This window comes from Martes martes (genome assembly GCF_963455335.1).
Source record: "Martes martes genome assembly, chromosome: 14".
In the NCBI taxonomy this organism is placed as follows: domain Eukaryota; kingdom Metazoa; phylum Chordata; class Mammalia; order Carnivora; family Mustelidae; genus Martes; species Martes martes.
Window position 1 is genome coordinate 27,935,021 of NC_137902.1, and position 23,222 is coordinate 27,958,242.

General features: G+C 40.2%; 1 protein-coding gene across 2 annotated transcripts in view; it reads left to right on the top strand.

Moving 5' to 3' along the window:
- The window catches only part of CWF19L1 (CWF19 like cell cycle control factor 1), a 31,108-nt gene extending 7,886 nt beyond the window's left edge, over positions 1 to 23,222 (top strand). For both annotated transcript variants that reach the window (XM_080823648.1, XM_080823649.1), the window contains exons 6-14: positions 2,648 to 2,766; positions 8,970 to 9,054; positions 10,978 to 11,118; positions 12,242 to 12,356; positions 13,111 to 13,190; positions 17,855 to 18,064; positions 18,909 to 19,028; positions 19,481 to 19,578; positions 22,803 to 23,222. In XM_080823648.1, the coding sequence (XP_080679774.1) occupies positions 2,648 to 2,766; positions 8,970 to 9,054; positions 10,978 to 11,118; positions 12,242 to 12,356; positions 13,111 to 13,190; positions 17,855 to 18,064; positions 18,909 to 19,028; positions 19,481 to 19,578; positions 22,803 to 22,947 (1,113 nt within the window). In that variant the 3' untranslated portion in view covers positions 22,948 to 23,222. The remainder of the gene's footprint in view (positions 1 to 2,647; positions 2,767 to 8,969; positions 9,055 to 10,977; positions 11,119 to 12,241; positions 12,357 to 13,110; positions 13,191 to 17,854; positions 18,065 to 18,908; positions 19,029 to 19,480; positions 19,579 to 22,802) is intronic.

Genomic DNA, 23,222 nt, shown 5'->3' on the forward strand with positions numbered 1-23,222 from the left:
GGAATTTCTATAAGCAAATTGCACTGGCTTAATTTGGGCTTTTTGCTCCTTTTTTTTTTTTAAATTTTACTTATTTGATAGAGAGAGGGCACAGAGAGAGAGAGAGAGAGAGAGAGAAAGAGAGAGAGCGCGCACAAGCATAAACAGGGGGAGGGGCAGAGGGAGAAGCAGACTCCCCGTTGAGCGGGGAGCCCGATGTGGGGCTTGATCCCAGATGCTGGAATCATGACCTGAGCTGAATGCAGACACCTAACTGACTGAGCCACCCACGTGCCTCTTTTTGTTCTTTATATTGAGCATTTTAACTCTTAGTACCTTTCAGTAGGAATTTTTTTTTTTTTTCAGTAGGAATTTTTTGTAAATTATTTGAGGATACTTCAAACTCTGTCAGCTAACCAAAGCAAAAACTTTGAAACTGGTTGTTGTTATGAAAGCACAGTTCGCAGATGAAATTGCTGAAATCTTAATTTTAAATGAATGATTCTTTAAATTATATTCTCTGCTTCAAGTGGCTTCTTTCAGGCTTCCCCTTAATATGTTTTGAGGGTTCAGGAGCGCCTGGGTGGCTCAGTTGGTTAAGCGACTGCCTTCAGCGCAGGTCATGATCCCAGGGTCCTGGAATCGAGCCCTGGGTCAGGCTCACTGCTGAGCAGGAAGCCTGCTTCTCCTTCACCCTCTGTTGCTCCCCCTGCTTGTGTGCTCCTGCTCTCTCTCTGTCAAATAAATGAATAAAATCTTTAAAAAAAACATGTTTTGAGGGTTCACTAATTCTTAGTGAAAAGATTTATAGTTAGTGGCAGCTCTGCAGTTATATTTTTCTTACCTTCTGTTCCACATTGTAGTATTTAGCTTTCAAAATATCTTTTAATGGAGTCATTATGGGACAAGAGGTAGTGATCTCAAGATGAGAAATTAGATGTTGAAAACAAGATGAAAATTAGATGTTAAAGCTTTTCATGTGAAAGCTTTAATGTTGGGATGCCTTGGAGCTCACCATTGCATTTGATCTTAATATTTTTTTAAGTAATCTAGAAGAGGATATATACAAGGTTGGTGAGTTACAGCTATCACATTGGTGGAAATAAGCCTAAGGAAGATCTTGAAAGGTTGTATGTGAGGGCAAAAGGCATCAGCTGAGTTTCAGTGAAGGGAAGCATAAGAATGCATTTAGAGACAAATACCAATTAATGGATGCAGAGTTAATCAGTAATGATCCAGAAAAGATCTTCTGCCAACTTCAGCACCATGTGTCTGTGGCCAAAAAGGCCAACAAGATACCAGGCATTGTCAGGCAGGATGTTAAAAGGAAAAGGGACAGTGCTCTCCTCCCCTTCTATAAATCCATGGCTCTTCTTCACCTCAATTCAAGGGACAGTGCTGGCTGCAGTGAGACGATATGGCAAAGCTAGGAAAGATATGGTGAAGCTAGGGAAGGTGTAGAGAACAAGGTCTGACTTGCTGGTGGAAGGGAGAAAGAAAGATGAGAAAAATGAGAACCCTTCATTTTGGGGTGCTAACAAGGATTTTGATTCAAGTTTATAAATGACTATGTAAGATCTTTATAGGGGATAAAATAATTTAGTTTACCAGTCTCTAAGATACTACAACTAAGCTCAAGACTGATTCCTGCACTTAAGCAGAAACCCAAAGGAGGCAAGCATAGCACATAAGGAAGAAATTCTTGCTTTACTTAGTGGAAAACTAATTTTGGTAATTTCTTTATTTCCAGATAGTACCTTCTCTTAAGTTCCGAAATGATGTTATGGATGAGAGATCTCACAATTTATTGTTAATGAAAGCTAGGGATATGTGGGAATAACTGTAATATATATATATATATATATATATATATATATATATATATATATAAAGATTTTATTTATTTATTTGACAGAAAGAGGGATCACAAGTAGGCAGAGAGGCAGGTGGGTTGGGGGGGTGGGTAGCAGGCTCCCCGCTGAGCAGAGAGCCCAGTGCGGGGCTTGATCCCCGGACCCTGAGACCGTGATCTGAGCTGAAGGCAGATGCTTAACCCACTGAGCCACCCAGGCACCCCAAGCCCAGTATTTTTGATAGACTTTATGTTACAGACTTTAACAAGGGCATGGTTGTGTCCTTCCACAAACCACACCTTTCTTGACTGAAGCAAAATAAAGGATTGCATGCTTATGTCATGAAGTCCTTGAATATTCCATTCCAAATAATCTGAATGGAATCCCAGGGGCCCTAAAAGCTAGCTTTTAATTTTTATTTTTTGCATTGGCTAGGACTGTCTGAATTGTTGGAACTATAGGTGAACAACAAAGCAAATTATAGAAGCATAGTGGGTGGGCTCCAGAGAGAGAGATCAGTTTCCGAAAAAGATCATAATAAATCCTACTTTGGGTATTATATGGAGAGTTTATCCTACCTTTAACCCCTGGCTTCCAGCAGTTGTTCCTATCTCTGCATTTATAATAGCCCAGTTCCTCTTAATATGTTTGAGGTTTTTCTGATTGCCACAAGTATGCAATTCATTATCCAAATCCTACTGCCTACATTTGTATTGACATAAAAATTTAAAAGTCGTTTTAAAGTGTCTTGTTATTTGCCTGCTTTTCTTGATGACTTTTAAGTCCGTTATGGTGATTGAATTTCTCTTTACCAGGGAGAAGTGGATACCAAAAAATGTGGCTCCGCTTTGGTCTCCAGTCTGGCGACAGACTTGAAACCGAGATACCATTTTGCTGCTTTGGAAAAGACCTATTATGAGAGGCTTCCCTATCGGTGAGTGGCATTGCGTTATTTTGGCTTTTTAAAGAATTTGCCTTGGATCTTCTGTGAGACCTTCTCCTGTCCATCTTAGCCATGAGCATCTTCATTCATTGTACTTACTCAGGCACTAAAGTGAGTAGCTCTCAAATTACTCAACTCTTCTCAGTTTATTTCCTAATTTGCAATACAAGGGGTTAGACTATATTCAACCCCTTAACGGTGTGCAGGTCTGAAGTAACAATACTGTTTAATCCTCACAGCTTCATGTAACACAGTATGTCCTTTTTTGATCAGGTCAAATAGGTACCTTTTATATAGCCTTGAAAATTCATGTCTCAGCCTAATAACTTAAGAAGTATTTCAACTTGAGAATCAAGAACTTGTATCAATTTTTCCCCCCTTTTTTCATAGTTTGAGTTAGGAAGTTAGTAGAGTTTTTAAAGCATGTTTTATAGAGACAATAAAACCAGTGTTTTATAAGTGACGGAATTAAGTTAACTCTAAATTATCTTCACTGGTAAAGAGCATGGATAATTTTGAAAATAATCTGTAGAAACTCTTTTTTTTTCCCCCAAAAAGTGTTGTTTGAAAGTTCAAAAATATAGGCAAGCAAGGGAAGAAAAAAACCAAAAACCCTATCCTTCCTCTGTAATCCCAAAGCCTAAGATAAAGTCATAAATATTAAAGCTTTTTCTGTTTTATCTTAATATATGCCTTCTAGAAAAGCATATTGTTCTCTAAAACCCTGCACTAAAAGCAGAGGTTATGGAAACAAACCTGTCAAAGCCTGTCAAACTTTTTTTTTTTTTTTAACTTATCTAGCTTTTAAGGATCTGAATACACATTTCCCCAAAGAACATATACCAGTGGACAATAGGCACATGAAAAGATGTTCCAGCCTTAGCAATTAGGGTAATCTAAGTCCAGCCCACGATGAGAGATGACTTGACATCCACTAAGATGGCTACGGTCAAAAAGGCAAATAATAAGGTAGCGAGGATGTGGAGGAATTAGAACCCTCGTGTGTGGTTAGTGGCAATGTAAGAAGGTGGAGATGCTTTGCCAAACTGTTGGCAGTTCCTCAAAGTTAAAGAGTTACTGTCTGACCCAGCAATTTCACTCTTGTTCCAAGTGAAGTAAAAACGTTGACCCATGCAAAAACTTGTACACAAATGATCATAACAGCATTATTCATGATAGACAAAAAGTGGAAACAACCCCGATATCTATCATCTGATGAATGGGTAAAGAGAAAGTGATATATCCATACTTTGGAATGTAATTCAAGAAAAAGGAATGGAGTACTGATAGATGCTGCATGGGTGAACCTTGAAAACATGCCAAATCAAAGAAGCCAGGCATAAAAGACCACATGTATGATTCCACTTATATAAAATGTCTAGGGCGGGGGGACAAGGTGGTGGAGGAGTAGGAGACCTAAATTTCATCTGGTTCTAGGAATTCAGCTAGATAGTTATCAAACCATTCTGAACACCAACAAACTCAACAGGAGATCGAAGAGAATACCAGCAATTCTGTGAACAGGAAGGCACCCGCTATCTGGAAGGCAGGACGTGCAGAGAAGTGAATCCTAGGCAATATTTGGGAAGATAGACTGCGGGGGGAGGGAGCCTCTGTCAGCTGGCTCCCCGTAAGGGATAGAGCGGTGGAGCACAAAATCAGAACTTTTCAAAGTCTTGAAATAGGGCTCCACATATGTGGGATATATGGCCTCAAAGAGTCAGAATTTATTTTCTTTGTTGGCTTTGTTAGCTCAAAAGCCCATGTTTCAAATGGACACACACTAAACCACACATCTCTGAGCTAACAGATCTTATTAGTTAGGAATGTTTCTGGCTTCCAGGAACAGAAAGTGTGATTAATGGTAGCCTAGGCAGTAGACATGGAAGTTTTTGAAACGATGAGGAATATGGAGGTACTTGTAGGTTGGTACAATGACTCAGCAATATGTTCAAACATCTAGGAACCGGGATTTTCCTGTCTTGTTCCTCCACCCTCAGTTTATTTGTTTTTTGCCCTCATGGTTGTCATGCTCCACTGAGGATGTTGCTCCAGGGACTAACCGGGGCAGAACAGTAGGTGGGACAGTGTGTTTTCAAGACCCTTGGGGTCACAGAAAGACTGGGGGTGGGTGTGTGAGGGTGGCAGAGCTCCCAAGTATTGGAGCGGGGAAGCCAGCTGCAAAGACGGAGCCGAGGAGTGGGCTCTCAGCTTGGGGTTGCCATAAACCAGGATCTGCGGCACAGCAGGGGCCCAGCCAGCGGCAGATCTGAGGAGACCCCCCCTTCCTCCCCTGGGAGGAGCAGCCAGGTGTGCACTGCAGGAATCTGCTGGGTTTGGAGACTGCAAACAGAGCCATGTGCCAGAGATAGAGACACTCTGTCACAGGCTGGGTGAGCACGGAGTGCGGCTAGAGACCAGGGAGGTAGGAGTGATTGACTGCTTTTCTCTGAGGGCGCATGGGGCAGGGGTGGGGAAGATGGGGGGGGTGGGGATAGGGACTGGGAGGCCGCCATTTTCATTCCCATCCTTCAAAGCTGTATGGAAAGCCTTCTGGGAATAAAAACTACAGAGAACAAACCGGAGCAGATTACTTAGCCTGGCCCCTGGCAAGGGCAGTGCAATTCTGCCTCAGGCAAAGACATTTGAGAATCACTGCAAGAGGTCCCTCTCCCAGAAGATCAGCAAGAACATCCAGCCAAGACCAAGTTTACTGATCAATGAAAACTGCAACACTCTTGCACTAGGGGAATACACAGAGAATGCATGGCTTTTTCCTCCATGATTCTTTAGTCTTTCAAAGTTAATTTTTAAAATTTTCTTTATTTTTTCTTATATATTTAAAAATTTGTCTTTCCTGTTGCAACCAATATCTTATCAATTCCTTTTTTAAAATCTTTTTTAATTTTCATTTTTAGAGTCATATTCTACCCCTTCATTGCATTTAACCTTATTTTTTGTATATATATGTTTTTCTTTCTTTAAAATTTTGGGATACACTTTCTTCTAACAGACCAAAATATGCCCCAGATCTAGTGTATGGCTTTGTTCTAGTCTCCCACCTGATCACATTCTCTCCCTTTTTTTTTTTTTTAATTTTTTTTCCTTTCCTTTTTCAACAAACTTCTTATCAATTCCTATTTTAAAATCTTTTTAAACTTTCATCTTTACAGTCATATTCCATCCCTTCATCGTATTTACCCTTTTTTTGGTATATATGTATATATGTTTTTCTTTTCTATATGAAATGTCCAGAATAGGCAAATACATAGAGATATGTACGGGGCTAGTTGGAGGGGAAGTGGGGAGTGATTGCTAATTGGTACAGAGTTTCTTTCTCTGGTGATAACAATGTTCTAAAATTAAATTGTGGTGATGGTTGCACAGCTCTGTGAATATGCTAAAAAGTATTGAATTGGGCACTTTAGATGGGTGAATTGTATAGTATTTGAATTAGAGCTTAAGATATGTTCCATATATACAATGGAGTATTATGCTTCCATCAGAAAGGATGAATACCCAAAGGATGAATACCCTTTTCTGTCAACATGTATGGGACTGGAAGAGGTTATGCTGAGTGAAATAAGTCAAGCAGAGAGAGTCAATTATCATATGGTTTCACTTACTTGTGGAGCATAAGGAATAACATGGAGGACATTAGGAGAAGGAAAGGAAAAATGAACTGGGGGAAATTGGAGGGGGAGACAAACCATGAGAGACTGTGGACTCTGATGAACAAACTGAGGGTTTTGGAGGGGAGCGGGGCTGGGGGGTTAGGTAAGCCTTGTGGTGGGTATTAAGGAGGGCATGTATTGCATGGAGCACTGGGTGAGGTGCATAAACAATGAATCTTGGAACACTGAAAAAAATAAAATAAAATAAACTGTTAAAAAAACACAAAAACACGACAAAGAAACCTGTGCAACTTTTTAGCCAGAGCTGTAACAAAAACCCATAACCAGCATAATAAAAATACTAAATGTAGGTAAATTTCCACTAACATTTGCACTTCGAATTACAGTCCATGCTTTGCTTTCCTATATTTTGAGTGTTATTATGTGTTTCCTTCCTTTGAGGAGCATTTTAAAAACACCATTCACGGGTGCCTAGATGGCTCAGTTGGTTAATTGTCTGACTCGTGATTTCTGCTCAGGTCAGGATCTCATAGGTGATGGGGTCCAGCCCCTGGTCAGGCTCCATGCTCAATGGAGCTTGAGATTCTCTCCCTCCCCTGACTTGTGCACACATGCGTGTTCACTCTCTGTTTCAAATAAACAAACAAATAAATCTTAAAAGGGGTAGTATCCTTCATCAGTCATTTTTATTTTAAAATAAATGAGGGAAGCATCTTCATGGCTTTTTGTGTACTTGCAGTTTCCCTGTAGTACTAGTTTTCTATCGCTATTGTACAAATTACACAAACTTTGTGGCTTAAAATAATCCTATTTATTATCTCACAGTTCTGTAGCTCAGAATTTGGACACGGGCATCACTGGGCTAAAATCAAAGTGTTAGCCAGGTTATGTCAGTTCTACCAAGGCAATCCAGGATCATCTCCCTATCTTAAGGGTAGCAGATTAGCAACCGATTAATTCCATCTCTCACCTTATTCCTCTTTGCTGTATAAGCTGACATTCACAGGTTATGGGGATTAGGACATGAACATCTTTGGGGAGCTAGTGTTTTGCCTGTCACACCTGGGTAGCCTAACAGTGGGAAGTATTAGCAGTTCTTGAGGCCACTGCCCTAGTCACTACTTGCAGTAAAGAAAGACACTTCCATAGGACATTCAGCTGTTTTCCCTTAATGTCTTCATGTGCTATTAAAGCTTCTGTTTAATTATGAGTAAACTTGTTTCAGTCATTTTAAAAGTTTCATATGAAACAGCATGACTTTCACCTTAATACTGACATCAGTCCCATTTACCAATTATGAATGTATTTCCTCTCTTTAAAGAAACGGGTTATAGGGGGGCGCCTGGGTGGCTCAGTCGTTAAGCGTCTGCCTTTGGCTCGGGTCATGATTCCAGGGTCCTGGGATCGAGCCCCACATCGGGCTCTCTGCTCAGCAGGGAGCCTTCTTCACCCTCTCTCTCTGCCTGCCTTTCTCCCTACTTGTGATCTCTCTCTCTCTCTCTCTCTCTGTCAAATAAATAAATAAATAAGATATTAAAAAAAAAAAAAAGAAACGGGTTATAGCAGACAAACTGTATTTTGGCTTATTTCCTTTTAGTAATGTGAATTTAAAGCAAGTATTTGTGTATTTGTTTATATACAATGGTATTATGCTAGATTTTTAAAAATAAAATTATATTTTTCGACAGACTCAGGAAATTTCTGTAGCATGAGGAAAGGAAAGTGCTCTAAGGGTTGGTATTTGTATTAACAGTCAACTCACTAAAATTAAAAAATATATATAATGCTGTAACTTTTTTCTTTTCATTATTAAATAATAGTTGCTCAGTGTACAATACTTATAAAACATAGAAAAGCTCAATAAAGTGTTTTGGTGTATTCAGTTATATTTTTTCTGTAAAATTATATAGACACTCATGTGTTTTTATATTTTTCCTAGAAAAATGAAATCTTACTCTAAATTACTGTTTGAAGCATATTTTCTCCTCTTAAAACTTTTTTCATTTTGGCTTTCATTATTATAGCCTTTATTTGGTTGGTTTTTGTTTTTATTTTGTTTTGTTTTGTTTTTGAGAAGAGAAAACATTGAAGGGGCTGGGGGTAAAGGGAGGGAGAGAGACTCTTAGGCAGGCTCCATGCCCAGTGATCATGACCTGAGCTGAAATCAAGAGTCCTACACTTAACTGACTGAGCCATCCTATTATATCCTCTCTTATAGCTTTTTATTACGCACAAAAAAACAATAGTATAGTGAACTTTCCTGTACTCATCACCCAACTTGAGCAATTATTATCATTTTGCCAATTTTACAACTCTTTTAAAACCAAATATTGGAGTTTTTGTGCTTTTCAAATATGTGACTCATTTTCTTCTACAAATATCCCTGTTGAGGTAGGGATGACTATCCTACTGGATTTACAGGTGACATCTGAGATTATGTTACTGGTGGTGATGGATTTAGGATCTGTGCTCTCTCATGGTCCCACCAAGTAAATATTTCGTAATTGTAAATCAAAATTAAAGTTTTTGGTGACCTGTTGTCTGTTAAATGTATTGTAGAAACCACGTCGTTCTACAGGAAAATGCACAGCATGCTACCAGGTTCATAGCTCTGGCGAATGTTGGAAATCCAGAAAAGAAAAAGGTAAAGATTTGAGTATTTGGTCATAGGTTAATATTCACTTTCTGCCTGATAAACGTTCCTCCTGCCAGTTCAGCATTCAGATCTTTCTTCTTTCCAATTGCAAGGTTCCAGCACTTCAGTGACTCCTTTGTGAAGATATAGTGATGAAAGGTCAGGTTTCCTTGAGTCCTTTGTAGGGGATTTTAAAGAAGGGTTTGGGAAAATAGGCCCAGTGAAACCAAGGCAGAATTTCCAATGAATAATATTCCTTTCTTCCCACATCCGTGTGGTTGTCTTTGTAAGTATTCATGAGTTTGCTCTCGGATGGTACTCTGGCTTTGCTGCTTTTGGCACCTTCATTTAGCAGAAATAATAGCCTTTATAGAATTTATATAACCCCTCCTTGGCTTTGGGAAATCTGGATATGTATATCTGGATATGTATATATTATATGTATAATCTGGATATGTAAATCTGGATATGTGATATCTGGAATGTATCTTTGTACTGGAAAACAGTAGAGGTGAATGAAAGAATATACCAGAAACCTACGTTATTTTTCTCACTTCCCTGTAAGCATTTCTGATTGTCCAGGGCCAAAAGCAGGATGTTGTGGATTCAGACAGCTACAGTCAGAACAGTCAGGCAAAGGAGGGATAGACAGATGAATTATGTGAAGATGATTTTGTAACATGTCATAAACATGACATGTTAAACAGATCATGAAAAGATATGAAAAAACATGAAAAGATAAACAAATATATATTCTGAATTTTCCATTGTATCTTAAGCTTTTCAGCCCAGTGTGTTCTTAGCAAGTTTAGAGTTGTGATTTTTTTTTTTTTTTACTGCCCTTTTCAAGACCCTGTAGCACTCACAGTATTTTCATTATTTTCACTGTAGCAATATTTTACTCTTGCTTTACTCTCAGGGGCATGTTAGCCTCAGTTCTATGCAATTCATACTACAGTCAAAAAGTATGGACATTTTTAATTTTGGCAAGCGTTACTAACTTCATCTCAAAATTTTGTTCTAGTTTATACCCCCACCAACAGTGTGTGAGTTTGTTTTTTTTTTTTTTCTGTCCACATTCTTACAGGGTAGTGTCAGTTTTTTCTTTTTAAAGATTTTGTTTATTTATTTGTCAGAGCACAAGCTGGCAGAGTGGCAGGCAGAGGCAGAGAGAGAAGCAGGCTCCCTGCCGAACAAAGAGCCCAGTGCGGGACTTGATCCCAGGATGCGGGGATCATGACCTGTGCTGAAGGCAGCCGCTTAAAGGACTGAGCCACCCAGGCATCCCGGCTAGTGTCAAATTTTTATTAAGGTTTTTGCCAACGTGATGAATGAAAGATAGTGTATCACTCTTCATTAGTTGCATTTCCCTGATCAGTACTGAGGTTAAATATTTATTCCTAGCTCATCTAAAGTTTTCAATATCTCTGCCATTAGTGTGAGAGTCTAGATATCTGTATGAATATTTATATCTTTGCTCCTAGCCCCTAAGAAGACTCATAAGCATATGCAGCAGAAATTGTATAGTATCAGAGGGAAACATTAAGATGTCCAATTTAGTTTTCATTAGAATAAAAGAATGGCAGTGCCACAATTCTGTTGACAAAGTACACAAAGATGAAGGACTAGAGATAGAAGCAGTTTGTCTTCAAGCGTTATGGAACAAGTCTCCCCTGGGCCTTGTGGTGACAGTTTTGTGTAAGGGCTAATTTTTTAACGGCCAGGGCTTTGATTCGTTGCTTGTGACTTGATCAGCCCTTGGTTAGCCCCTACAGAGATCAATAAATTGATATTTGATTTACTATGTATTCTCTGAGCCATAAACAGGCCAGTTGCTGTTCTTTTACTCAGTTTCTGTGAATAAAATGTGTTGATGACTTTTGGATAAACAGGATTCCCCCTAATGTTAATGTTTGTTTTTTTTCTCCATAGTATCTTTATGCATTCAGTATTGTTCCCATGAAACTAATGGACACAGCAGAACTCGTAAAACAGCCTCCAGATGTTACTGAAAACCCTTACAGGAAATCTGGGAAGGAAGCATCCATGGGAAAGCAAATTCCTGCCCCTGAGGTGTGTTCTGTTTGAGAGGTGGCATCATCTGGGCTGGATTGCCCATTACACATACATTTTTCCTGGCTGTAGTTTCACCCATAAGACCAGTTTAATCCCTAGAACCTAAGTCTTTTTTTTTCCCCCTTGGGGAATCATGATGGTGTTTAGAAAGACTAAGCAGATTTCAATTAAGCTCAGTGTATTTTATTGTAGTTTGAGGTTAACAGTTTCATATTTTAAGTCTTTCTTTGTCTAAACTGGGTTCATGTGCTGGAGCTACACATGTTAAGTCTTTCTTTGTCTAAAGTTGAGTCTTTATTTTTAACTTAAAAGAAAATTTATTTATTTTAGAGAGATTGAAAGAGAGAGAATAAGCAGGGGAAGGGGCAGAGGGAGAGAGAAAGAGGGAATCTCAAGCAGACTTCCCGCTGAGCTCAGAGTCTGATGCAGGACTCGATCCAAGGACCCTGAGATCATGAAATGAGCTTAAATTAAGAGTCAGACACTCAGTCAACTGAGCCACCCGGGGGCCCCTGTTTTCAGCTTTTCAGGCAAGGATCCAAGTGCTTGTTAGCACTGTAATTTGTGATTTAATAACGAGTGCTAGCAAGTAACTAGGACTCATTCTGAAGAAATTTCTTAATAGCAGACTTTTCTGAAACTAATTTTCCCTCATTAAAACAAGGAATGTCAGGTTCCATTACCAGTGTGCATGGTTTACTTTCATAGATTTTTTTCCTTCTTGAACAACCTCCTCATCTTTTTAATTAAAGTTCAGTTAGACTTGTTTGACCTGTGGAATTATAGGACTACACTAAGGTCCTACTGAGAGTGAAAGGAAAAGGCATTTGGGTGGGTTCATATTGTTCTGTTTTAGCCAAGAATTGCTCTATAACTTGCATTTTAACTTGCTTTTACAAAAAGATGGATTTGGTGGTATTTTGGGTAAGTGTTGAGAAGTATGAGTGACAGTCCAGGCATCAGGATTAGGAAGATATTTTTCTTACCTAGAATAGACAGAATGGACTGGAAGGAAAGATAAGTATGACGTGGTAGGAATGATCCCTTGTATGTGAAAGGTTGGCTCCTTGTCTAAATATTAGTTTAATTACATTTTCTCTTCTGCCTTTGGCCATTCCAGGAAGAATCAGCCTGTCAATTTTTCTTTGATTTAAATGAAAAGCAGGGGAGGAAGCGTTCATCTACAGGCAGAGATAGCAAGTCTTCTCCTCACCCAAAGCAGCCTCGCAAACCTCGTAAGTACTTTGGTTCCTGAGGTCTCCTCTGTGAGCAATAACTTATTTCAGGTCTTGTGTGAGACATAGCTTTGCTAAGGGAGCCTCTTCTGGAGAAGGAAAACCATATAGTTAGTCATTAAGACCAAAAATAAAATAATACTGAGATGGCCTGATTTTGAGGGTATCTGAGGCTATTCCTGAAAGAACTATGGAGAAATCTCCTTTCCTTCCCTCGTGTCTGTAAAATATGAGGTAAAGAGCCTACAAAACCAATGAGGTTCATAAAATAATAGAATAATCAAATGCGTAAAAAGGAATTTAAGGTTATTTCATTGAAGTCCAATTTCTCTACCCCTTGTTTCAAAGTTGGAGAAGCGGACCTTGGTGGCGTAAACTTATTACCAGAGTCATGGCTGGCTAGTGGCATAGCTGGGACTGGAGTTGGGACCTCTAACCTCCAGTTCAGTGTTCTTTCGCTGCAGCTGTTGCCAGTTAGATGCTACTTCAGTCAGTATGTGGTCATCCACTTGTAGTTATTGACCTGTTAATTGGTTGCAAATTCAGAGCTTTTCTTATAGAGGTCAGTTTCACTGATAATGGTGATGGGGTGTGGGAGGACACAGTAGAAGCACAACAGGGCCAGCCCTTCGTGGCAGTGCTGTATACCAGTCTTTGCGGGCGTGAAGATCAAACAAGGCTGAGTTCTATAGGGTGATTATGTATATGCTGTACTGCTTGGACCATCGTAATATCTGCTCTCTCCCATATGAAGCTCAGCCTCCAGGACCCTGCTGGTTTTGCCTTGCCAGCCCTGAAGTGGAAAAGCATTTGGTGGTCAACATCGGCACACATGTGAGTTACTTCCCAGAACCTTTTACAGAGAAGGACACCCTTATTTGTTTTTTTACTAACTTAATAAAGTTATAATTTACATTTCATAAAGTTTACCACTTTAATAAAGTGTATAATTCACCGGTTTGTAGTCAGCTTACCAAGTTGTACAGCCATCACATAGCATGGTTTCAAAACATGTCCTTTACTCGTGACCATTTACAGTTAATCCCCATTCCCATCCTCAGCCCCAGGCAACCACTGGTCTATTTTCTGTGTCCATGGGTTTGCCTTTTCTGCACGTTTCATATAAATGGAGTCATACAACATGTAGTCTTTGTGTCTGACTTTTTTTTTTTTTAAGATTTCATTTATTTATTTATTTGACAGAGAAAGAGAGAGAGAGAGATCGCAAGTAGGCAGAGAAACAGGCAGAGAAAGAGTGGGAAGCAGGCTCCCTGCTGAGCAGAGAGCCGGATGTGGGGCTTGATCCCAGGACCCTGGGATCATGACCCACTGAGCCACCCAGGCGCCCCTGTGTCTGACTTTTTAAATTCAGCATAATATTCTTGGGGCTCTTCTATGTTGTAACATGTGTCAGTACTTCATTCCTTTTTGTTGTCTTTTTATGTATTCTTTATATCAGTTGATGGGCTTTTGGGTTGTTTCCACTTCATGGCTATTAGGAATGATGCTGCTGCGAACATTTGCATGCATGTCTTTATGTGGACATATGTTCTCATTTCTTCTGGATAGAAACCTAGGAGTGGAATTTTTGGAGCTGGTAAATTTATATTTAATTTTTTAATTAAACTGCTAAACTGTTTTCCCAAATAACTGTACCGTCTTATATCCTCATCAGCAACATGTGAGGGTTCCTTTTTTCCCCACATTTGTTATTGTCTGTGTTTTTGATTATTGTAATTCTCTTGTGGTTTTACAAGCATGCCCCCTCCCTTCCTCCCTCTCTGACAAATACATGAATCCTAGGGTGAGGCCTTCATATACTTCTTGTCCATACAAATTAGAGGTGATGAGTTGCTTTCATTAATTACTCAGTATTTAAAAGAGGATTTTCTTTAACCTAAAAAGGGAGTCCTCTGTCACCTATATACACATTTGGATGAAAACTGTTGATACTTTTTTTTTCTGTCTTCAGATTCAGAAGCCTGAGTTTATTAATTTTTATCTATAATTACTTAACACTGGGAACAGAGTCATGCTAAATCATTATTTGAAAGACTAAAGTGATAAATTCCTGAGGAATACCCATATCTACATTCATAGTGTGGGTAATAGTGTCATTATCCCAAGATAATAATGAAAAGATTGCTTGGTAAGCACTGAATCACAGAACTGGATGATCCTGAGGAAGATTTTACTCAGGCTGCACAACTGTATCTCAAAGTAAAGTTGTCCCGTTTCAGACTTCAGATACTTTTCCTTGGGCAGTACTTGTTTAGGTATTGACTAAGACTGGTCTTTGACCCTCATTTTCCTGGCATCTGTATAGACCATTATCCTTCTTTTTCATTCACTTAGAATGAGGAAAGCTTAATTTTCAGGATTACAGTTGCACCCTAGTCACCTGTGACTAGAATTGGCTGTTTCCCATGGCTCTTGATGGAATTATTTATAGACTATTTCTCAGTCAGTGTAGTGCTTCTGCAAATAGATACTTTCATCTCTTCTTTCATTGATTTATTCTAATTTTGGTTTCTGAGGGTAAGCATTTCCTCAATTTACCCTCACAATCTGAGAGCCCTTTATTGTGGCCTCCTGTGGACTGAGCAGAGTCATTTTCATCATTGTACCCTTTTTAAGTCATATCCCTCTCTGCCTTTATACTTTCAGACTAAGAGTCCCAGTCGTCTACATTTAAATTTTATATTTTGATTATTGGCACACTCCTTTCTGTAGGGGGAGCATTATAGGGTCAAGGCCTGGGGCCTCATTGGCCATGGAGTCTATGAATGAACTCTTCAGTAGGAAGAAGAACAAACTTGAAAAAAGTTTTTGGTTTTACAGGAATGCCCTTTTTGGATTCTCTCTTGGATCTTGTTTTCTTCTTTGGATTAGTTGATGCCATTTTTCTCTTCCACACAGCTTTTATGGTAGGCAGGCTTTGGATTGCCTTCTGTTTGGGAAGCTTCAGTAGTTCACAATGGCACACAGGGGAATACAGATCTGGAACAAGTCACTTAGCTCAGGGCTGTTCTAGGCCTCAGGGAGAAATGACCTTTCCTTTCCATTCACCTTTTAATTGCCCAGGATTGTATAGCCCAGAGATGAGACTAGGGGATGAGCAAGGAAACCTGTTTTCTTCTCATCTAGGCCTGAAGCTACAGGGGCAAAAAATATTTCCGATCTTGTTTGTAGCCCAGCCCAGTACCCCAAGTAGGATGCCACATAAAAATTTTAGCCTAGAGCCTACTAGTATTCAAGTCTACACTTACCTATATTGTTCTCTATCTGATAGAAACTTCTTGGGAAACTCTGGGACCTTTGGGCATCTGGAAGAGGGTTTAGAATCACCTCCCTGCAACCATTCCTCTTGATCTCCTCTCACTACCTTTTTTTGTCTTGGTTTCGTCTTTGCCATGCCTTCTTCAAGGGATATACATGGAACTATGCTAATGGCCCATTGCCACAAACTGGTAAAAGGAGGGAAAGGCTGCTAAGAGTCCAGAATAATTGTTGCAAAATTCATGCAATGTACTTATGGCAGAAACATTCATTCAGGTCCTATTTATACATTTTTAGAGATAATTGAAGTATAGGACAGAAGGTGAGACATTGAAAGGAAGGAGGAAATTGGGCAAGTGTGAAACTGTTCATAAGAACTGGGAGATAAAGCCCTAAGAGTGAGGGGTGCCCTTTAGTCTGGAATAGAAACCTTCAATAGCTTCACTGCACATTACAATATAAAAACTGATGTTCATGGCAGTGACCCTTTGACATGAAGAAAAGGTTAGAAGACTCAGGCTTTAAGAGTAATCTTTAAAAACATAAAATCATTGGGGTGCCTGGGTGGCTCACTCATTAAGCGGCTGCCTTCAGCTCAGGTCATGATCCCAGCATCCTAGGATTGAGCCCCATATCGGGCTCACTGCTCAGCGGAAGCCTACTTCTCCCTCTCCCACTACCCCTGCATGTGTTCCCTCTCTCACTGTGTCTCTGTCAAATAAATAAATTAAAAAATCTTTTTTTTTTTTTTTTTTTTTTTTTAAATTTATTTATTTGTTAGAGAGAGAGAGAGCGCGAGCAGAGGCAGACAGAGTGGTAGGCAGAGGCAGAGGGAGAAGCAGGCTCCCTGCTGAGCAAGGAGCCCGATGTGGGACTCGATCCCAGAACGCTGGGATCATGACCTGAACCGAAGGCAGCTGCTTAACCAACTGAGCCACCCAGGCGTCCCTAAAAAATCTTTTAAAAAAATCAAAAATAGTTATTGTAGGGATGCCTGGGTGGCTCAGTTGGTTAAGCGGCTGCCTTCGGCTCGGGTCATGATCCCGGCGTCTTGGGATCGAGTCCCGCATCGGGCTCCTTGCTCCTCGGGGAGCCTGCTTCTCCCTCTGCCACTGTGTCTGCCTGTGCTCGCTTGCGCGCGCTCTCTCTCTCTCTCTCTGACAAATAATAAAATCTTAAAAAAAAATTAAAAAAAATAGTTATTGTAAAGGTTAGGAAAATATATTAGTGTTTATAAGGTTTCGATGAACTTCAGTCATCTGGAAGATTAAATTTGTAATATGTTCTATCCTCTATGCCAAGTAAATCAAGGATGATCATGCTTTAGATTGTTTCGGATACCTCTTCTGTCATTCTGTCGGATTATCTCGGTATTAATGATAAATGACTCCTTCCTTCAGTCTTAACTTTGAACTCGTGACACTAAAAGGAAATGCTGGATTGCTTTTTCTAAAGCTCTAGTACCTTCATTTGCCAGTGGTGATATTCACTGGCCATTTCTCTACTGAGTGTTTTCCCTTCAAAGAGTGTCTGAGGGTAGAGCAGTCTTGCATGTTTTGGTTTTGACAGAAATATTTTTAGTTGCTGTTTAGCTGCTGACATCCACTTTTAGGAACCATAGTTTTCTACTTCTTTGGATGTGTCTGAGTTTGAGGTTTCTCCTTCTTTTCTCCCATTAGGTTATATGTTTGCTTTCATTTTGTATGGGTTAGGCAGCAGTTTAAGGCTGTTGGGATGCTGGATGCTAATCATGACATCTTTGCCCTTTTTTGTGAGTCCAGAGGGTGGGGTGTGGGATTTGATGTTATCATAGGGAAAGTGGTCATTTTGAAATCAAGTGGTATCTTTCTGTGGCTGAAGGCAATAATAACTGAGAAATGGTTTTCAGGTTTGGAGCCTGGGAGGGAAAAAGCTAACTATTTGCTGTTCCTGTCTCCTTTAGCTTTGGTGTGTTTGAAGCCAAAAGCTTGATGGTGTGCCATTCATTTGCTCCTAGTTCATTTGATAGTTGTATAGAAATTTGTTGCATCTAATTTTATTCTTCACCAGTTTCCTGTTATAACCTCTAAAACCAGGTTTTTTTTAAAGTCAGAGAATTTCTCTTGTAGCCTCTCAAGCACTTCGTCGACACCCTCATGTTCACTCTTTATATTGGCTTTTTTCCCTGAAGAATCATGTATGTGGCATTGATGTCTTGATTCTGTGTGCTTCCTCTGTAGTGCTACCTTGCCCTGGCCAAAGGAGGCTTATCTGATGACCATGTCCTCATCCTACCCATTGGGCACTACCAGTCGGTGGTGGAGCTTTCTGCAGAGGTGGTAGAAGAGGTGGAGAAGTATAAGGTGACACTGAGGCGGTTCTTTAAGAGTCGAGGGAAACGGTGTGTTCTATTTGAGAGAAATTATAAGAGCCATCATCTCCAGCTGCAGGTAGGTGGTCTCCACCCAGAGACCTTCCGGAACTTGGAAGGACCCTGTGGGGACCTGAATATTGACAAGTATTTAAATAACATCAATTAATATTTCAATATATAATTCTAATCTAAAATCAAATATTTACATTTTTAATATTTAAAATACTTAATACAAATTTTCATATTATTGTTTGAATAGTGTTCATTTAAAAGGTTGTAAAGAGTCTCCAGTGATAAATCCAGAGAAATCACGGGGAAGTGCATGGTCAGTATGAATGGGCCAGCACAGGTAGTAAGTGCCTTGTTTAGAGAAGGAATGGGTACTTGAGGAAGGTTTCAAGAAAGACTGGGGCCTTGATAGAGGTAGAGGTGGAAGAGAGTGGGTATTTATGTGAGTGGGTATTATTTCAGCAGCATGAGTGAAGTCTTAGAGGTGAGAAATCGTCTCAGAGCCTTGATAGAGCTATCAGCTCAGAAATTGGGGGATTGGTTATGGATAATTGGTTTATAGCTGTGGTGGTTTTCTTTCTGGCACATTTGTTAAATTTTCAAATGGGCCTGACTCTGCCACATATATTACCTAGGAGCCGGCAAGGGCTTGATGACAGAGAGATCTCTCTCCAGCCTTTCCTGTATCAGGCATTGGCTCCCACATGTGGCAAGCTATCTCGTAAGTTTAAGTCCTTACAGACAGGCTGACACAAGCCTGGCTGGCCTGAGGAGAATCTCTGCTGAGGGGTATTTCTCCACCCCTGTGATGGATTTGCTACTTCTCAGGGACTGTGCAGGGGGCCTGACCTCTCAGGGACCTGTACGAAGAGTATCTCCCATCTGTCCACCTCTCCCCCAACACCCCTCAGGTCATTCCTGTGCCACTCAGCTGCTGCGCCACAGATGACATTAAAGATGCCTTCATCACCCAGGCCGAGCAGCAACAGATTGAGCTGTTGGAAATCCCAGAGCACTCTGACATCAAGCAGGTGAAATAGGAGGGGAAGGATGTAAAGTAAAGGATGAGAAGTAAAAACGTGGTTTCTGATATGTTGAGCCTGAGGTAATATCAGGGCATCCCAAAAATGTTAAATAGGCAGATGGACCGTTTGGACCTAGAGCATGGGGTACTGATTGGACTGGAGATGAGGATGACATTACAGCAATGCCTCGGTGCATTCCTGGGAAGAGCAAAAAATGTGAAATTTCCTAAGGCAGGAACTTTGAAGGTTGGGTGCCACTGGGAGGATCTTTGTAATATCTGGTAGTTCGGCTTTTTATACTGTATTCCATTAAGTGGCTTGGGATTTGTACTGCTCACATTCTTTCTCTTATGCTTCTAGACTGAATTCTTTGCCGAATAAAAGTTTATAAGAGATGAGCTAGGTTTTAGATTTTTAAAGCATTATGATATGTCCTCATACAACTCTGTTTACTTTAGATTGCACAGCCAGGAGCAGCGTATTTTTATGTTGAACTTGACACGGGAGAGAAGCTTTTCCATAGAATTAAAAAGAATTTTCCTTTACAGTTTGGAAGGTTTGTATATTTTTCTTATTTTAAATGTATTTTCACTAGGCCTACTATGAACAGAGTAGTGGGCTGCATAGACAATTGAATAAAAAGCCAGGTAGGAAACAGTGTTTGCCCCAAAGAACTTATAGTCTTAGGGCAAGTCAGATATTTGCATATGTGACAGTAATGTAATGCAGAATGTGAAAAGCACCATAAAAAAGTTTGAAGGAATAGTGGACTTCAGAAATTCAGAAAAGGGAGAGCTTATTTATGCTTTGTGGAAGGCTTCAAGAAGAGGTTGACATTGAGCCTGAGAGATAGAGTCATAAGGCAAATATTAGGGTGTGGGCCTTCTAGCCGAAAGGAGTGAAGTGCTACCATTAATTGAGTGTATGCTGTTTGCTAGGCACTGTGCCAAGAGCTTTACATGCATTGCTTCATCTAATCTTCCCAATTCTGTAAGATAGGTACTGTCATCCCAATTTACCAAAGCGGAAAGTGAGGCTTCAGAGATGTACCCAGTAGAACTTTCCATGATGTTGGAAATGTTTATAAATCTGCACTGTCCTATACAGTAATCACTAGCCCCGTGTGGCTCCTGAGTGCTTGAAATGTGGCCAATATGACTGAGGAACTAAGATTTTTTTTTTTAAGATTTTATTTATTTATTTGAGAGAGATAGAGCACAAGTAGGCAGAGCAGCAGGCAGAGGGAGAGGAGAAGCAGGCTCTCTGCTGAGCAGGGAGCGTGATGCGGGGCTCGATCCCAGGACCCTGGGATCACGACCCGAGCCGAAGGCAGCCACTCAACCAACTGAGCCACCCAGGTGTCCCTAGGATTAAAATTTAAATAGCTAGATCTGGCTAGTGGCTCCTGTTAATGGACAGCATAGCCTTGGAAGGGTTAGATAGCTTGTCCATGAGCACACACAGTAGGTTCAAACCCAGGTAAGTTGAACTCCAAAACATGAGATTTTAACCTCATTATTGTGTAGTATCCTTAGGCCTAGATGAGGCGTCGTTTATGCTCCTCATATCAGACAGAGCATGATTGTAAAACCATGTAGGGAGTGTTATCAACTAGGCAGACTGAAGATAGGAAGTTGTTGGCAATAAGAAATAGAGTATAGAGGGAGGGCAGTATAAGATGTGCAGAACAGATTAGATAATGCTCGTGTCTGATTTGCATTTTTTTTTTCCTGGCTAGAACTGAGCTTTGAGTCAACTTTGCACCCTTCTTGGACTAATTTGGGAAACTTCCAAGAGATTGCTACCATTGGATAAGTCCAGGAAATATGGTTGTCTACATTTTCAAAAAGATAATTGATAAGTGAGAATAGGTGTGATTAGGGACTTCAAACATCTGATGTTATCTTTTTGTTGTTACCTTAGCAACAGATGCAGATGTGGACACTGATGACTTAGGCACCTAATTGCAGATACACACACAGGCACATAAGCCCACAGAGAGGTTCTCTGAATGGTTTTGTGCTCATGATAGTTTGTTGTATTTTCAATGTTAACTGTTTCTCAAAACACTAATGTACAGTTACATAGCATTTTATAGTTAACAAAATATTTGAAAATTTTTTTTTCCACCACTGTACAAGAAAAGTGGTTCTGTCTGCATTTTATAGATGAAGAAGTAGGCTCAAGGCTTGCCTGGGGAGCTAGAGCTCAGATCCTGTGACTTTTAGAAAACTCATGTGATTTTGTTTTCAACTCTTCTGTTTATTGTAGTTTAAAGTGAAAAATGAACCATCAGATGGACAAATAGAGTTCTTTCTTTTAAAAAAAAATGTTTTATTTTTTTACATAATCTCTATACCCAGTGTGAGGCTCGAACTCACAACCCTGAGATCAAGAGTTGCATGCTCTACTGACTGAGCCAGCCAGGTGTCCCAAGTAGAGATATTTCTAATATATCAAAATGAGTGTAAAAATAAATAAAAATGTAAAGCAGTGATAATTAGAAGGTAGCCTGTGTGTGTGTGTGTGTATCAGGATGTATTTTGTAGTCCTGAGAGCCAAGATAAGTTATTTTGTTGATATTGAGCCTGTGCTGTTGTGCCTATGTAGGCGTGAGTCCTCTAGGAGGGGCAGAAAGTCAGTGGCGTATGATACTAGGCCTGATCTGCACCATGCCCTCAGCAAAGTCATGGTCTAATTGGGATGACAAAACTAGAGTTCAAGGCAAGATGTATTTATAGCTGGTTTGGTGCTCGGATTGTGTTATTTCCATACTTCACAAAAATCCTTACTGCATTTCATAGGCAAGGAAATCAAGACAGCGATGAAGTCATGTTCAAGTCAGAGACAGCAAGTGGTTGAACTAGGGATGGAATTAAGCCTCTGATCTTTCTTTCTTTTTTTTTTTTTTAAAGATTTTATTTATTTATTTGACAGACAGAGATCACAAGTAGGCAGAGAGGCAGACAGAGGGGCTCGATCCCAGGACTCTGAGATCATGACCTGAGCTGAAGGCAGAGGCTTAACCCACTGAGCCACCCAGGCACCCTGATCTTTCTTTTTTAAAAGGTTTTATTTATTCGTTTTAGAGAGAGAGAGAGAGCATGCATGTGTGTGTGGGCAGATGGAGAGAGGGAAAGAATCTCAAGCAGACTCCCCACTTTGAGCACGGAGCCTGACCAGGGCTCGATCTCATGATGCTGAGATTGTGACCTGAACTGAGACCAGGAACTGGGTGCTTGCCCCAAGCTCTGATCTTTCTGACCAGGGCCCAGTGTCTTTGTACTATGTCAGTGTTGCTTCTATAGGTACCAGTAATATTCCAGCTTGTTCAAGAGAAAAGGAAATAGGGTTTGAAGGTTTAGAAAAGAGATAGGACCTGAGCTGGTCACTTAACTTGAATATGATTTTTTTTAAAAGATTTTATTTTTATTATTTATTTGACCACAAGTAGGCAGAGAGGCAGGCTGAGAGAGAAGTGGGAAAGCAGGCTCCCTGCTGAGCAGAGAGCCCGATGCGGGGCTTGATCCCAGGACTGTGGGATCATGACCTGAGCCGAAGGCAGAGGCTTTAACCCACTAAGCCACCCAGGCACCCCTTGAATATGATTTTTGATAGAATGGTGGAGATGGCACTCTGGGCAAGAGAAAATGGTATGAACAAAGTAAGAGGAATTTGCATACCTTCTTTGGGTGACACTGAGAAGAGCTCTCTAGCTGAAGAGGAATAGAGAGGAGGGGGCTTCAGGCTGATACTGTCCATTTTTACTTTTTTCTGCAGGGAGGTGCTGGCCAGTGAAGCCATCCTTAATATTCCTGACAGGTCTGACTGGAGGCAATGTCAGGTCAGCAAGGAAGAGGAGGAGATACTGGCTCGCCGCTTCCGGAAAGACTTTGAGCCCTTTGACTTCACTCTGGATGACTAAGCAAAGGAAAAGGCATTTTATGAACTTGACAGGAAGTAGTAGCCTGTTTTTTAAAGGAACTACAGTCTCCCATGGGGACTGTTTATCTGCCTCTTTTTTGTGCATTCCCATGGAACCTGCCTGCAGCAAGAGGCCCAAGATTGAGTATTTTTTTGAAAATATTTCTAGGATGAAAAGTCTGTTAAAATAAGCATGTCTGTTATCCAGCTTCAAGTACAGCTTATGTTAGTCAACATTTTAGAAAACATTAATCAAATAAAATCCAAATGCTTTTC